Source organism: Rhinolophus sinicus, chromosome 16, assembly GCF_057876585.1.
Source record: "Rhinolophus sinicus isolate RSI-liver-muscle chromosome 16, RSI-T2T, whole genome shotgun sequence".
NCBI classification, from domain to species: Eukaryota; Metazoa; Chordata; class Mammalia; order Chiroptera; family Rhinolophidae; genus Rhinolophus; species Rhinolophus sinicus.
Window position 1 is genome coordinate 140,544,160 of NC_142516.1, and position 18,202 is coordinate 140,562,361.

General features: G+C 37.7%; 1 protein-coding gene across 3 annotated transcripts in view; it reads right to left on the minus strand.

The window, feature by feature from the left end:
- Positions 1–958: 958 nt before the first annotated feature.
- The window catches only part of MYO16 (myosin XVI), a 548,145-nt gene continuing 530,901 nt past the window's right edge, over positions 959–18,202 (minus strand). For all 3 annotated transcript variants that reach the window (XM_019731063.3, XM_074329516.2, XM_019731062.3), the window contains one exon: positions 959–2,337. In XM_019731063.3, coding sequence (XP_019586622.3) covers positions 2,110–2,337 — 228 coding nt within the window. In that variant the 3' untranslated portion in view covers positions 959–2,109. The remainder of the gene's footprint in view (positions 2,338–18,202) is intronic.

Consider the following 18,202-nt stretch of genomic DNA (forward strand, 5'->3'; position numbering starts at 1 on the left):
TCCCGTTCAAGCATTTAATTCACCCAAGGTCACTAAGTGCCTATAAGAAGCAAGGCATAGCCAAAGAAGCCATGCATATTAAGAAAAGTTGGCTTCTTCTGTTTCACGGCTGAGGTTAGGAAGTCAGACATTAGGGAGATAGGGGAGAAACAGGCAGGGTGTGGGGCTTGGTTGTTGTTCGGGAGGAGGCTGGGCGGAATGCCTTCTTGTAATTGTTGGATGGCATTAGTAATTTGCCAAGTATTAACCATGCAGTAATTATGTCTTTTCTTTTCTGTATTCTAATACTTTGATATCTGGGCCGTGCTAATCCTGGAGGAACTGTCTCTTCCGGGGCTAACCACGTCCTAGAGATAATAAAAACTCCAGCAAATCCAGAGCTCACACCCTAACCGCACCCTTTACTGGTCTCTCCCACTCCAGGTGCCCATCACCCTGCCCAGGGCCAGGTATCCATTAACCAGGTTCAGCCTCTGCACCCCAGGTCCTGTTGAAATTATTCAAATTCATCCATTCTATGCCTGCATACCCCGCCTCACCCAGTCCTTCCCGTGAAACCATGAAAAAACCCTTATTCCACTATTTCCCTCACTCCCTCTGCCTCCCGACCAACCCAGGTGTCTCTCCATGTGGCCTTCCCGTGGCATGGTGTGGGATTTGTGAGTACGACAAACTCTCTCTTCAATGGCGGCCATCTCCTGGTCTGTTGGCCTATTATGATTCCTAAATAATGAGCATATTATTCCTAAAACTGACAGATGCCTACATAATTATATCTAAATAACCATGAAAGCTTTATTTGAAAACAAGCCACTAGACCCCGAAGCTTGCAAAATGTTGTGAAAAGAACACATGAAGGGAGGCTGGATGAATTAGATCACTTAATTGCCCCTACTTCTCAGGACACAGAAGCATTCATGGAAGACAACAACAATAAATACATAAAACCACGGAAGCACATAGTTGTACCCTTTTATTGGCACAGTAACTTTTCAAAGGCTGGTATGAATAAAAAGTTCCGAGTAGCAAGACATGGTGGAGAGTCTGATGCCACAGCTCAGAACTCCCTGGCAGCCAACAGAAGAACATCAATAAACAAGGCAGTTGCATTACAGGAGGGTTGAGGGTATACAGCAGGTGAGCCATGCAGCGGCGCTCCGAGAGGACAGTTGTCTTATTATGTAGCATTACTGCTCAAGCCAGTAAACCTCAGCGTGCTTATCTGTACTGTGAAGACCTTGGAATGGATATGACCCTTTCATACTACCAGCCATGAATTGGAAGCCATACATGTGGAGTGATGCAAAATTTCCTGTAACCTATGGTGAAGTCGGCAGATGAGTTTTAACTAGAGCTCACAACCCCCATATCCAGAAACACAGGGCCTAGGAAGGAACTGCCTCCTAATCAATGAATGGAAGAAAGCGTGGGATTTGGTCCATATGTTTCAGGGCTTAACACGGGCGAAGCTAAAACAACAACATAGTCCTGTAATATTTAGGTACTTTCGGTTTAAAAGTGGTATGTAAAAGAAAAAAAAAATCTAGAAATGATTTTTTTAAAATCTGTATTTTGAAGAAAGGGAGCACCACCAACTGCATAAAGTTATAAAATACAGTAATAAACATGTAAATAATTTTCAGGTTTGTAATTCCAATAAAACACAAACGCCTACAAAGAAATAAAACATATGTCCTGCAGAGTGGATTATAGTAAAACGATCGGAGTACAATAAACATGTCGTCGGACACACAAAAACAAGTGTACAGTGTGCATGGATCCCTCCTCTCCTCCACGACTCTTCCCTCTCTCACTTCATCCACACTGTTCATGGCCTTTCTCTTACTACCAAGAGGTAGCATGGCCCTATAACCATGAAGCCTGACAATCAGAGTGTATCTCCACAGAACGGGTAAGAAAACACACACACACACACACACACACACACACACACACACACACGGAATCTGGTGTATTTAACTTCTCTGTCCTGTGCTTTTCTGTGTAAATGCGTGGAGAGCACCCAGCATGTAGCAGAGGCAGCCTTCTGTCGGGGCAGCCTGGAATCTGTAGGCAGTTTTATGCTGTGACTCTGCAATTCGGACCGCGTCAAATGGTTGTGTCCCAGAACTCAGAAGGCAGCCTGCTGCAGGAGGCCCCTTCAGGCTTCTTCAGAAGAGTCGGCTTTTTGCAAGGAGGTGGGGGAGGTGCTCTGGGCTCTGAGTGCTGCAGGATTTGCTGCCAGTCTTCTCTTTCCTCACAGAGCTTCCGCCTCCAGTCTAGGAGTTCCTGCAGGGCCACACTTTCATTCTCTGAGAGCTTCAGCTGATGGATTACCTGTGGGAGGGAAGAGGGAAACAAAAAGAGTAGCACCAAATACGTATTGTGAATGAGAAGTAGAATAGCAACAGCTGGATGCCAAGGGGCTGGAGTGGAGTCGAAAGAGATATCAAGAATTCCCTACACAACCTCCAGGCACTTGGCAAACGGCATCCGACCAGGCCAGCTGTGGGCTGCTGAATTAGGACGATGAGTGGAACAAAACATTTAGGATAGGTACACGGGTTAACACGTTATACACCTCCAGGTGATACAACAGAGAATCAAATGTCTATTTTCCCTTTGCCCTCTATTATTATACACATTCTTATGACATCGTGCACTTTTTCTCCATTGAATTTATTACAATCATAATTCTGTCTGATGTTTTCAGATTTCTCAAGTTTCACCCCATTCTAGGATCCACTCCTTCATCTATATACAGTTACTAGTCAATATCTTTGAAGGTAATATGACCCCACTCTGCCCACCATGCATCAGCCCAAGGATGGACCTCTACTCAACAGGACCCATTTATAGTCAATGCTAACAGAGGACCACACTAATATAGAAACTGTTTCCAAGAGATAGGTGTGGCAAGAGACAGCCACTGAAACATCAAACGGGCTCAGTGGAGAGAGAGGAGCTGTGCTTGAGGACACCTGCAACCTCACTGGTGTGTCGGTGCATGTGCTATGTGGTGGCATTCAATCAAAGCAGTGATCTAAACTGGCAGCTGTGTGCTCTCTCAGACCTTGAGACCGCAGAGATGGGAATTTTAGGGGCCTTTGCAGGAGAGCATCAAAATGTGCAAGTATCAGCTACTTCCTCTCGCTTCCTTAGGACATTGGAAGAGAGACACCTAGAGACTGAGCTTGTCCCCTGACGGCAGCTGGGCCACTTCAGGACAAGCAGGTGACACTGCGATGGGCTCCCCTTTTGCCAGTCCCCAGCAATCTATAACAACTGGACATTGCAGAAACCGACTTTTCTGTCAATTTAAAAGTGAGTATTTAGGTTTTGAAAAATGAGATTCTGGACATGGACAATAAATGAGAGTGGAAATATTGGGGGAGAAGTCAGAGGACATGAGAGGGCTCATCCCACCTTCCAAAGTACCTACTACTTTGTTTCAGGGCCAGTTTCGTCCTCTTCATCAAAACAGAGAAAAACAAAGCAGGACACATGTGGTTGGCTCTTATGTGAAAACAGGCCCTTGAAAGAAGCATGGGTAGTCAGCGTTCCAGGACAATTCTAAAACCAACACCTTCACCCAGACACCGGAGCCTACTGTTTACTTAGGGAAGAAGATTTGGAAGGCTAGAATCAAGGAAATGAGCAACACATCGAGACATGGGGTTATAACTCAGAAACCAGGAGGTCCAACCCATATCCAGAATGTATAAGTAGATTTCTAGAGCTGGTTTTTAGCAAAAGGAGTTTCCCAAAATTGAACTTACAGACAGAAAAAAAATAAAAAAAACCCAAAACAAACAAAAAAACCCTAAGTGTGGAAAATAGGACTGGGATTGCCCAATCCCTGAAGTAATATCCAGGCACCGATAGAGAGTGAGCTGCTCAAGCAGCACACTCCACTTACAAGGGTATTTTTTTGCTAGTGTCCAGGACTGCACCAGAATAACCTGGAAATGAGGCATTCTCCTGCTGGGAAGACTTTTGTGAGGCCAGATTGCTTCTACTGTCAGGGAAGTGAGCCAAGAAAACAGGGTGGAAGATGTGCGTAAAAATTATTTATTTCATAAACACTTTAGAGTGCTAAATATGTGCTAGGTATTTCTCTAAGCACCTTAGAATGTTAACTTACGCGATTCTGCTAAGAAACTCTATTAAATAGTGTTAGCATTTTGCAGATGAGGACACTGACGCACAGACAAGCTAAGTGATTTGCCCAAAGTCAAACAGAAAATGGTGGAATCAGGCAGGCTGACTCCAGAGTCTGTCTTCTTAACTATTACTCTACAGTGCTTATCATTTACTTACCAGTTGGTGTCCAGGATCTGATACGTGCTAAAGACCAGGGTCTCTGTACCATCTCCCATTTCCCTTCATTTTCTGAATGGAAATTGAGTGAAATCTGTATGTTTCTTCCACTAATGTATTTCAGTTCCTCTATTTTCTCCACTAGTGTATGCAGTGTTGATTATAGTGTCATTTACTCTATGAATAATGAATATCCGTATATATGTTCCTCGGCATACATCCAGCATGTAATAGCAACTTATGAAAATGCTGTTACTGGATTTATTTTTATGAGAATATTTAATTGATGGAAGGGTACCTCTACCATATCATTTGATTATTTTCCCCAAACTTCCTTGCGATACCATCTTTCCTAAGTAACACAACTTCATACTGATCTACTTAGAAACAAAACAAGGGACTTCTACTTCTGCATAGGCTATTGGCAAGTCACTGCTTCCATCACAAAAATGATAAAAAAGGGATAAATTACAAAAATCATTTTAAAACATCACAAACCTCTGGCAAAACTGAGAACTAGAGAAACTGAAATTCTGGATGGAGAGAATCTTTCTGAGTGAAAGGAAAGAAAAAACGTACGATATTTTGCAGGTACATGGGCCTAGTGACACAAATTGGAAACTTGAGGACCCTCAAAGGCATGGCCATTTTCCCCAAGAGAAATTTGTTAAGTTCTTCAATTGTAAGAATAAATGGTGCCTTGGGCCAAAAACTTATAAAAATTAGAATAAAATCTACAATGATAGAGATGCTGCAGAAGCAAAAAACATTAATAGGGGACATGATCGCCTCAAGCACCTAACTAGTCTCATCTTCAAGACGTGCAGGCTTGAAATCTGAGTAGGGCACGTGACTGGAAAGTGGGGCCAGGAGCTCTGAAATGCAGAGCGGGAGCTACTATAATGTTTCAGTGCTAAGGAACAAAGACCTGACAGGTTCTCAATCAAAGCTCAGGAGGGTGCAGCCGGAGGATTAGAGGAGAACCAGAGGTAGACTGGTTCTCCACACAGTTCAGCTTATGATTAGATTAAGGTGACCACCCCTTGCCTTTGCTTCCTAACAGAGGATGGTGGAAGCCTTTTAGATGGAAAACATCACTATAGCATCTGCAGTTTGTGTACACACAATGCTGTCTGTACAACCTGAAGTTATTAAACATGTGAAGATACAAGGAAATTTACTAAAGATCAAAAGATGAAACAGATTCACAGATGATCCAGATTGAGCGTTAGCAGATACTTTAAAATCTCTATGATTAAATGTGTAAGTAAGCCAGAAAAAGATGAGCAACTAGAAGAAATAGCAAGTATAGACATAAATATAAAGAGAACCAGAAGTGGAAAAGATATAAAGAATGTGGCAAAGCAATCTTCAAAGAGATGTTTCCAAAACTTGTGAACAGCATCAACGCACACATTTAAGAAGCTCAGCAAACCACACAAAGATAAGCACATATACTATCACCAACAATACAAAAAACATAAGGCAGACCGTATTAAAAATGCCAAAGGCCAAAGACAAAAAAAGAAGAAGAAAAAAAGCTTTAAAAATTCAGAGGAAAAAGACACATTACCATCAAAGGGATGGCAATGAGAGCAAAAGCTGACTTGTAAACAGCAACATTGGAAGTCAGAAGAAAGTAATTCAACCTAGAATTCTATACACATAAAATATCCCTCAAAAATGAAAGTTTAAAATAAAAGTGTTTTTGGACCAACAAAAGTGAGGAGATTTGCCATCAAAAGCCTTATGTGTACTTTTTTTTTAAGGTGAAAGAAAATGATCCCAGATGCAAACATGGAAATTTAAGAGAGAATTAAGGACACTGGAATTAAATGCAGGGGTAAATATAAGTCATATGTTTGCAATGTCTTATAGGTTTTAAATTTTATGTAAAACAAGAATGGACGCCAACAATAACTACAAAAGCCAGGAAGGGTTACATGGAGTTTAGAGGTTCTAAGGTTCTAGCAGTATTAAAAAATGGTAAAAAGTAATAAAATCTGTCAACATGCAATAGGTCAAGGATGCATGTTTTATTCTCCAGTGAAACTACAAGAATAGTGAGAGAATGTATAATTAGTAAGTTAACATAAAGGGAACATGAAATAATAAGTATTCAATTAATCTAAAAGAATGTAACATGGAGGCCAGCTCCTAACAAAGCAGAGTAAAGCCTAAAAACCAAGCTAACAGAATCCACATCTCCACCCAGCCGTTGGCGTTGCTCTTCCATAGACTGATGGCATGTGCTGGATGGTGTGAGCATGCAACTCTGTCCTCATACCAAGAATAAAACATATCTATTCTCTATTTCTTCTCAATATTAAACTCTTTTCAGCACCTTTTCATAATGACCAAAAATATATAATAGGTGTAACCCTCTGTGAAGACTTTCATAATAGGAACAGATGTACAGATTTAGTCACTCCATAGAAGCAGCACCAATCTGCTGAGACTGACTTTCAGTGGCTTCTGATCTGAATTAGGCTTGTGGGGAGATATTTTGACATAAAATATTCCGAATCCCCTAAGTTATGCTATAGTGAAAAAAAAAAAAAAAAAAAAAAAGGGTTCTCTACCCTTTCAAAGCTTCTCAATATTTATTAAAACTATCTGAATTCCCAAGTACATTATAAAAGGTGAAACTTATACACACAAACCATTAGAAAGCACTTTCTTAATGAGGATATTGATGTCTTGAATAATGTAGTGAGTAGAGAAGAATGTCATCTTTGAATCAACAACCAAGAGCTTTCTATGCTTCCTTGATAAGCAAAAATTTGACTGATGTTTGCAATAATCAACTAATGCTCAGAATAAACCCTTTCATTGAGAGATCCCATGGACCTTTATTTTCTATTATGAAGATTAATAGGTATTGAGTAAAATCTAATAGGTATATAAAGATAGTTGCCAGAATGGCATAAATGAGATGTTAAAATATTAACATTATTGATCGTTATTTAAAAAAAAGCAGCAAAGAATCTTCATAGGTTGTGTCTTAAAGGAAGGTAAAAATTCTGTGTAAGGACATATGATAGGTCACTACTCTCAATATAGTGCAGTTCAGGGGGCTTTTAAAAATTATGATCTGTGAGACAACAGAAGATCAGAAGATGAAGACAGTATGCCCTGACTAATGATGTTTAATCTGCCTTATTTAGGTTTATTAAATTTATTAGATTGTAAGGCAGAAGAATCATTATTTGTCACAGAAATTGGACAGTTTTAATATTTAGAATAGCAAACAAATGTAACTATAAATGCTATTTTAAAATGGTGGTTAAGTAATATATAAGCAACAAAAAGTATTTGCAATATTATTCAGCCCTATAAAAATATCTAAATCAATGTTTCTCCATTTTTTAAAATTTCAGGATCCATTTCTAATAACAAGAACACTCACAGCTTCCTTTATCATTATTGATATTTCCCAATAAATTACATTTTATCATTAAAAAGGCAATAATGATTTTCTAACAAGAATTTTCGTTTTGATATTGAAAGGGAGCCGTTTCTTTTCAGAAAGGTAAGAAATGACTGGGGATTAAGGACGCTGCTAGCAACGTGGCTGGGGAGTCAGCTGGCTTCACACCAGGTCTCATCTATCCAGATTTGTTTGTCGGATCAGGATGCCACATTGGTGTGTTTGAACTTAAATCCTGTTTTCCATTGCTTTAGAAGATACTTTTCTGCCCCAAGTCACCACATTGGGTAGCTAGTCACTTACTTATTTTCTTTTCTGGCCTGTTTTAGATAATAGTGTTTGTATGCCAAATCACAGCTTTTCAGAACCAGAAGGCAAGCGCTATAACTGGGAAAGCAAAGTGTCCCATACCTAGGAACCTTTGGGAGTCTACATTTCACTGCTCCTGTCCTCCATGGCTATGACAAATGCCCTGCTTTTAAAGGAATGTTTAGACATGCTAATCACACAAGTGTCTTGATGAGTCACACATAACCTAGAGACGGAGCGAGCCAAAACAGGGAGGTTTTAAAAACCTTTTTCTTTTCTTTTTTATCATTTACCTGGGAAAGGAAGTTCTATGGAGCAGGGTCTGTAGAGACTTCAAAGAGGTGGTAACTTTTGATCTAAATTTTGAAAAATGAGATGGTTAACCAGTTGGAAAAGGGGGAAAGAAAAGATAGGGAGGGTGTTTCCACAGGGCTTGAGGTAGATAAGTGCCAGTAATGACACTGAATTTTATTCTTTAACAGGGAATAATAAAACCACAGACGCTGAGGTTGGTTTGAGCAGAGATGCTATGGTTGACAAACCCGGACTCTTGGGTCAGTGTGCCTGGAGTGAAATCCTAAATTTGCCACCTAATGGTTGTGTAACCTTGAGCAAGTCTACCAGCTTCCTCATCTGTAAAGTGAGATCACAGCAATATTCTGCCTCAAAAGCATGGGTAAGGATTACGTGCGGAACACATGTGGGCTACTTAAAAGTGAGTGTCTGTACATGTGGGCTAATATGATTTTGTCGTCGTTAGCTCTTTGACTTGAGAAAATCCCTAAACATTCTGCATTATGATTATCCTGATGACTCAATCAGACAATGTTAAATGAAAGCACTTCTCACAATTTATGGTCCTATAGAAATATAACATAGTCTCTTCTTTATTAATAAGAAGCTGCCAAAATACTGAGCAACACACTGGATTTATAACATAATGATCATTTATATATTATATAAAACTAGCAGAAGTTATACAGGAAGAAAATGATGAAAGGTCTAGAGGTTTCTTTGAATTTCAGGAGTAAGATAAAAAGACTATACACATATTTAAACAACGGTTAAAGGTATCTTATATTGAGATTCGTATATGTAGTTTCAGGCTTGTCAAGCCGTAACTAATTCTACCCACATCAGTCAGCATTTGTTCTTTTTAAATTTTTTTTTGAATTTTTATTTTTATTATATTTTTAAAAAAGATAATGTAACTGTGTTTTGGATCCTTTGAATACCTACTTTTTAAGTTAGTGCTCAGTGAGATTTTATTTTCTGACTTTGTATTTTATTTACAAGATGATTGACACAAGTAAGATTATTTATATTGTTACAGGTTAATGAGAAAAGAGTAGATGGATTTAATATGCAAGCAAGGCATTATCCTCCAAGAAAAAGGTAATTGATTTGACAGCGTACAGTAGGTTGCCCAGCAGTTCAAACAGAAAAAAAGTGACAGAGACTTGTGTAAAACCAAAGGCGGGACACGGTAAAAATGTCCGGAAGTTCACAGAATCTGAGTCAGTACCATATTCGTATTTTCAACAGTAGTTTCATGTCAGCTAACCATAATCATACCTAATACACAATGTTGTAAATTTTTTTTTTTGCTTTAGTAGATTTTTGTTCTACTGAATTTGTAAATTCGCTTCAGTTTTACAGCTGTAATGAGAGCTAAGAGGATAAAGAGATTTTCTATAACAATGTATTTATACATTGAATTAACATAAAATAATTTAAGAAATGTTAAAAATCAAGGACAATTTTTCTTTTAAAAAGGGTCATACATATTATGAAAGTGAGAAAAATGCTGACTGATGTGGGTAGAATTAGTTACCGCTTGACAAGCCTAGGGTGTGCTTCGGAGTCCACAATGAGTGAATTAATCTCTGTCCCGCACAATGCATCCAAGTGCACTAATTAGAGGGTTAAAAGGAGTTACTGTTTGAATGCCTGGCTGTATGAGAGAAGGGACAAATGTTATCACAGCACAGGCATACCTCATTTTATTGCTCTTCCCTTTACTATGCTCTGCAGATGTTGCGTTTTTTTACAAATTGAATATTTGTGGCAACCCTGAGTCCAGCAAGTCTACCAGTGCCATCTTCCAACCAGCTCAAATGATGGGGAGCACTTTTTAGCAAGACACTATTTTTAAATTAAGACATGTATGTTGTTTTTTAAAGACATAATGCTATTGCACTCTTAATGGAGTACCACATATTGTAAACATAAATTTTGTATGCACTGAGAAAGCAAAAAAAATTGTGCGACTTGCTTTATTGTGGTATTTGCTTTATTGTGGTATTTGCTTTATTGTGGTGGTCTATTGAACCCACAATATCTCTGAGGTATGCCTGTATATTAGACCTGTGGTTTCAGTTGTTTTTTTGTTTGTTTGTTTGTTTGTTTTTTTGGAAACTTAGGTACAATTGGATACTTCGCCTCCATCAAGGCCAGAGAAAGGAAAAACAGAGAGTGCCTTTAAGTAATGCCAGACTGACCCTGGACAAATTCTCATACTTCAAACGAAGTTTACATCTCACAGGTTCAGATAAGGCCCTTTCAAACACTATAAAGCCCGGGGAACTTACTAAAAATGCTCTGCAGCTCTGAAATCACATAGGGTGTGGGTGGTCCCAGATCCATCAGTTACTCTGGATTCAGACATGCCTATATGGATTTTGATGGCTAGTGAGTGGGGTCACTGAAGTAAGTGGGACAGTCACTCCAGACTTAAGGGTGGCTAAAGAATGTGATGCCTTAAACAATGAAATAAGCTTATCCTATGCTATGGTTTGAATGTTTGTGTCCCCCAAAATTCACCTTGGAATCCTGACGCCCAGAGTGATGGCATTAGGGGGTGGGGCCTTTGGAAAGTGATTAGGTCTTGAGGGTGGAGCCTTCATGAATGGGATTCGGGCTTTTACAACAGAGATCTCACAGAGCCCCCTCCACACTTCTGTCCTGTGAGGACAGTGACAGGTCTGCAACCGGGAAGACAGCCCTCACCTGCCCATGCTGGATTCCTGATCTCGGAATTCCAGCCTCCAGAATGAAGACATGAATTTCTGTTGTTTATAAGCCACAGGGTCTGTGGTATTTTGTTATAGCAACCCAAAAGGGCTAAGACATCTTATGCCCAAAATTATTACTTTGGGATGGCATGGAAAAAAATGGTACAACTTTATAACAGGTATAAAACTCAGGTTTCTAGAAAAGGGCACAATCTGTCAGCTAAAAGTTTTTGAAAGCATTTTTTTTTTTTTTTAAATGGAGAAACTAATAATATATTGGAAATTATTCTGTGATATTTATTTTTAAATTTGACATTTGAAAGAGATCTGAAAGTCAGAGCTTGGGGGCCACTTGTGATTCAGTATGACAAAGCACTGAATCACAGTTTATTGGGAGCTGGGACAATGTGACCACTCAAAGAAGTTGACAATGGGACTCACTCCACAACTACTGGAGGCCAGGCAGTATTATTGACCCACCCTCATGCTGGATACACTTGAGAGGAGGTCAGTACTATTTAATTTACACGCCCTGTCAATTTAGAATGCCTAAAATGTGGCTTTGTGTCACCTATAGCTCCATATTCTCCTTTCTGCTTTTAAAGGAGAATTAGAGAAGGGAGAAGTTGAGCCACCTACCTTCAATAAATAGGTATGCCTCTTAACACCCATTTCAACCTCCCAGCACGTGTGAACAGATACAGAAATGATCCTAGGCCAGATTCCTTTCCCTATGACTAGGATACTCAGCCTCAAACAAAATCCTTTCCTTTTAGCAGAGTTTCAACAGGAAGATTCCTTCACTGAAGCAGTGATCCTGAGAAAATAGTGCTACTTAGGATACTGGTGATGACAACCTGACAGCTCAGTATGGGGGTTAAAAAAATGCCTTTATTCTGCTATTGAGAAAATCTTGCTGATTTGATATTTAGCAGTTCAAGATGTGAATTTAGTTTCCATTTATCAACCTTGATTTGTAAAGTATTTGTGTCTTTTAATGTCCAGGAGATATCAATTAAATATGAAGAGTTTGATAAAGGGATGTCAAGACTGAGTTCATCCAAGTTCTGTATCTGAAGCGAGACATTTATAATCAGTTCACTTACTCTCAGGGGTTAAGGTCCACTAAATCTCTCACTGTCTGGAGGGGAAACACATGATGTTTTAAAGGCTTAATGAGGTTTATTACTTATATATCTATATACTATGTTTCCCCGAAAATAAGACTTAGCCAGACAATCAGCTCTAATGCGTCTTTTGGAGCAAAAATTAATGTAAGACTCGGTCTTATATTATATTATATTATATTATATTATATTATATTATATTATACTCGGTCTTATATTATAGTAAAATAAGACCGGGTATTATATTATATATTATAGACCTGATCTTATATTATAGTAAAATAAGATCAAGTCTTCTATTAATTTTTGCTCCAAAAGACACATTAGAGCTGATTGTCCGGCTAGGTCTTATTTTTCGGGAAACACGGTATTAATTTTTAATAGTTGTCTATTGTGTCATTAATAGAGTTCTTCTATAAGATGAACTAATTAAAAATTAAATATACATTTTCTTTACTTCCTGTGGATATGCATTTCTATGAACAATATTAATAAATGAAAATTAATACTTTGCTGCTGAGTTTTTACCTTAAATCTTTCCCTTCTAGGATAAAAATAGGCTTTGTTAACTAATTCATATGTAAAATCATGTTACTGTTCATTTGTCACAGAATTGATTTTTCTATTGACTATTCACCCAAAGGTGAAAAGAGGCATTTACTGACATTTATGGAAATTAAAAGAAGGAAACATCCTGGCTGACTGAATAGTGAGTATTAGTGTTTCAAATGCAAATCCCATTTCCACTTGATGCTAACAAAGTGTTGGAGGAAAAACATTAAAAAAAATTGAAACTTGAAAAATCACAGTTTTGAAAAACCAAACTTGAAAAACCAAAGTTTATCTAAGTAGATCTTAAGGATGTGGCATAAATAAAATGTGATTCAAAAAAGTCTGATTAAGGGGCTGTATATTTCCATAATTCTAAAAAAAAAAATGTAAGAAAATGATCCGAAAGTAAGAACAGCATTTTTGGTTTAAGCAGGAAAGAGTTGATCCTTCCTAATTTAGAAATAGTCACTTTTACAGCAATTCAATTAAGTTCATTCTTGCTATTTTGTTTCCTTTGTTGCCTAAGGGTTAAATAAATGGGAAAACATCCCTTATAAGGCATGTTACAAGTTCAACTGGAAACAAGAGTAGCTGTATCCAGACAACTGGCAGTGAGGGAGGGGAGAGAGAATCTTAATTTTTCACCTTGTCTGTACACTTTGATTTCTTAAAAAAAAAAAAAAAAAAAAAAAAACCACTGTTCTTTACTTTTATAAGAAGTAATATTATATTGGAACACATTTAATATAATTTAAATGGACATTTATTTGCAATTTGCAGCTGATTTTTAGTTCATAGCTATGATTAAAAATGGACTCTGATGAATAAATGCATGTTTCTTTCTATTAATGGAAAGTTATAAAATAGAAATTTATGATTGTACAGCACATCATGCAATATAATTAATTTGTGACATTTCAGGATATGGATTTTGTATGAGCTCTGGTCTCGTACCTCAATTCATTTAAAAATCATGGCAGTATAAATGACTAATATATTATAACAAAAATTGATAATATATATTTAGAGTATGCTTATAGTAATGACATATTATAGTAATGGGGTGCAAATCCAGGGAGTATATGCAAAAACATAAATCTATTATATTGGAAACAGAGAAAGTAAGAGTATTACAGTTCCTCTAAAAATATTTTTTCTTGGGATTATATGGGAGACTCACTGCAAACACTAGGAGGTATTACTGAGGAAAATTAATCCACTAAATTTTTTCTCCAAAGAATAAATCTGTTCATATAATTTTCTTATTCAAAAATCTTCAATGCTGCTGCTGTGCCCTAGCCTAAAAAATCAAGTCCACACACCTTAGCATGTTACATAAAATCCTTTATTTTCTGGCCACACTAATTATTCCAGCTTCATCATCATCCATTCTCACATAGTCTATGTATGCAGCCCAATCAGATGCATCCAGAATACACTCTGTGATTCTATTTATGTTTTCTACAGTAGTCCCAGGTCAGATGCCCAAATACAGAATCCTCTGTATTTCCAAGGCCCATCTTTAAAAGTCATCTCCATGATGTTGTTTTCTATTCTTGAAGCATTTTCACATGTTATTATTCTAATAAATTCTTATAACCATGTGAAATAAGCAGGTTAAGTATTATTAGCCTAATTTCACAGATGCTGAAATTCATCTTCAAAACCCAGACTCACTTGGCTAGTAAGTGGTAAAGGCAGACACAAATTCAAATACATTGTGTTTAGGCAATCTTAGATACTAAGTACATTGCCCTCCAAGAACTTTTCCTTGTCTTCAAATCAATGAACACATGTGCTTTAAATGATTATGAAATGGAAGGTGCTGTGATGAGTTCTATAGGACTTAGAATCACACAATGTGACCTATCCCTGCAAGAAGCATCCATTCAAAATGAGCAAGACATAAACACATAGTTAAATGTAAAAATGCTTAACCAAGACATGAAAGCAAAAAATGACATGGCAGCACAGTATTAATTGACTAATAAATTATATAATTAAATACATAATTTTTGTTGTTAGAATACAGAGGAGACATGACTCATTTCGAAGCAACATGGCCAAGAAATTCATATGGGCTGTGGGATTTTTTTCTGGATCAAAAGGATGAACAGGATGCAAAAAGAAGAAAAGACATTTGGATTGAATGGTATAAGGAATGGTGTTCATAGTTTTGTTCATGTCTGCATTTACAATTACAAAAAACACAAGAGAAAAGTACCGAGCAATGTGGTGTTGGACATGAGAGTTGGCTTTGAACTAGCAGCAGAGCTGCGAATAAGGCTTTCCCTCACTTGTTTAATTAGCCAATACCTTAATTTACATTGTTGTGTAGGATGTAGTTTACCTGTTAAGTAAGTAACTTCTTAAGGTATTTTTTTCTGGAAACAACCACAATCTGTATGCTATGGTGTTAAATATAGTAAATAAATAAGAATGAAGAAAACCATTTTATGAAACTGGATGTTAAAAAAATGTTAACTCAATTGAAACAGATATTAAAAATCAGCTATAATTAAGAAAGGGGCATTTGGCAACTCCATTGGCCATGGAATTTACTTCATAGGGGAAAGCATCTCCTCTGTCATCAACCTTGATTCTCCCTGCAAAATTTAGTTACCAGTTGAGTCACCCACTTGAAAACTAGAGGTAAAAGAGGTAATTCTTTATAATCATTAAATACACCAAAAAGTTTCTAAAAATATTAAATATTTCTTGGGGTGCCCAACTTGTTATAGAGGACTAACTTTGTCCCTGAAGAAAATTAAGTCCATTTTGAGGACTAGTTTTACAGAAGAAGGAACGAGGAGGTTGGATTCCAAGCCTGCTACCTGCGTGCCACCAGACACAGAGCTCAGGCAGACATTAATCAATCACACAGAACAGACCATCCGAAACCTATTGAGCAAAGAGATTCCATTGTAATGGCCATTCCCATAATTAAACCTATTACAAAGTAGCCACAGGCTGTACCTTACAAAAGTTAACGGTAAATCTGCCTATGTTCTTTTTGTGCCCTTCAGAAGTTCCCCATACCAAGATATTTTCCTGGAAACCAGAAACATATATAAACCCTACCCCGATGGGTGGAGAGGGCCTCTCTTCCACTAGCAATTACAGACCACCACTCTGTCTGCAGGGTGGCTTTTTCATACGTATTCTCTGCTAAATAAACTTACTTTCATTTTAAACTCTATATCTGCTCACATTTGAATTCTTGCCTACATGAAGCCAAGTACCTTCTTGGACCAGGACTTGAGTGCCCACTCTGGCGGATTTGCTGTGCCAGCATCACATTGATTGAGACATTTCTGAGACCAGTTGTTAAGAGTTATAAGCTTTGGTTTTATACATATGTGTGACTTGGTGGGAGCACCACTCATCATTATTTTGCATTAAAATGTCTGATAAGCAATATTCCAATAATTCTATCATCACAAGATATGAACAGGCACAATTTTGCTATCTGAAAGAATAAAGATGGCTACATAATGGAGGTTAAATGAAGTGCTATAAAAAATAACACTGAGCAACAACATGTGAAACATTAAACCAAATAAATGATGAAGAATGTTAGTGGTCCCCAAGATGCTCTAACAGGCTGACCACAAATACCAGTGGCTTGATACAAAAGAAGTACATTACTCACATTAAGGCCAAAAGGGGTATTTCTGATCAGTGGATGATCTTCCATGTTGTCATCCATGTTGCAGCTTCTTGGATCTTGGAGTATTCTATATCTAGCTTTTGGATGGTAAAAGGCATTGAATATTCATAGGCAAAGGGAGATTTGTATGGATCAAGCTTGGCAGTGGATCACATCCATTCCATTGGCTAGATTTCAGTCACATGACTACTTCTAACCAAAAAAGAGGCTGGGAAATGTAGTCTAGCTGTATGCTTATAAATAATGGATTTGGTGGTCACAGTGTCTGCCTCTGTGACCCTGGGGTCAATTATAGTGTCTTGAAGACACAGTCATGGTGAAAAATTCAGGTATAAATGCTAGACAAAATAGGGAAAGGAAAACGTATTTCAGGAAGGATTAGGAAGGAAAAGAGAAGATTTTGCTGAAGTGGGCAACATATGAGAGGAAATCTTTTTTAAATCAAGACTTATTTCTAAAAAAAGATAATACAAATCACATGCAAGTGTATAAAATTAATTCAAATCCACTTGGTCTTCAAAAATCCAGGCTTTTTATATCATTGACTTCATGACACTTCTTTGCAATGTCACAGTTCATCTTTTTTAGAACCTATTTCTGACAGAATCAGAAATACAAAATGACAGTTTCAAATAATAACATAATCATAGAAATCAGAAAAAATCAGGTCTCAAGGTCTTCTAAAGTGAAAAAAAAAGAACACCCTTCATCCAAGTTTGCTTATTATGTTTCAGCACCATGGAACAAGGCGTGACACTAAACAAGCCAGGAAATCTGGGGCCCTGATTCCCAGGGGTCTCTCTTTCAATTCTCTGTTATCTTGAGCAGCAATAGAGCTATTTGTCTCATATTTTCTTCTCCTTACAGAAAAAGCAAATTTAGCCTTGACTTATATTCTAAGCAGACGAAAGTTTCTAAAATTGGTAAATGGGTTTGAAGAAAGACAACACAATAGAGTCCTAATTGATATTTTACATTTAGCCTTTTGCTGTAGTTTATATCTTAAAAGCATCCCTTTTCTTGAGTTAACTTTTTATAGTTAATGGTGATTCCAACTTCTTTTCCTTTAAACATCTAGTAATATGTAGAGTTACTCCACTCCAGCCACACTGGCCATCTTGCAATTCAGACATGCTTCTTAGGGCTTTTGCTCTTCTCCCCCCTGAAATGCTCTCCCCTGAAATCAACTAACTTCCTGAATTCCTCACTTTATGTTTGCTCAATGAGGCCTTCTTGACAGCCTGATTTAAAATTACAACTCAAAATAACCTTCTTCCACACCATTCCTGTCACTCCCAGTCCTGCTTACCCTGTTTTACTTTCGTAAACATAATTTTACAGTAGCCCCCCTCATCCTTGGGGGATACATTCCAAGACCTCTAGTAGATGCCTGAAACTGCAGATAGTACTGAACAAACACTTTACGGCTTCTCTTTGGCCTACCTGAATTGCCAGCATCAGTACTCTTGTACTTTGGGGCCATTATTAAGTCAAATCAGGGTGACTTGAACACAGCACTGTGATACCACAACAATTGATCTGATATGCAACAGGGCTATTCAGTGATCAATGGGGTGGGTAGAGTACACAGCACAGGTATGCTGCACAAAGGATGATGCACGTCCCAGGTGGGACAGGGTGGGACAGCACAGAATTTCATTACGTTACTCAGAAATAGTATGCAATTTCAGTCTTATGAATTGTTTATTTCTGGAATTTCATATTTAATATTTTCAGACTGCCGTTGACCCTGGGTAACTAAAACCACAAATAAGGAGGG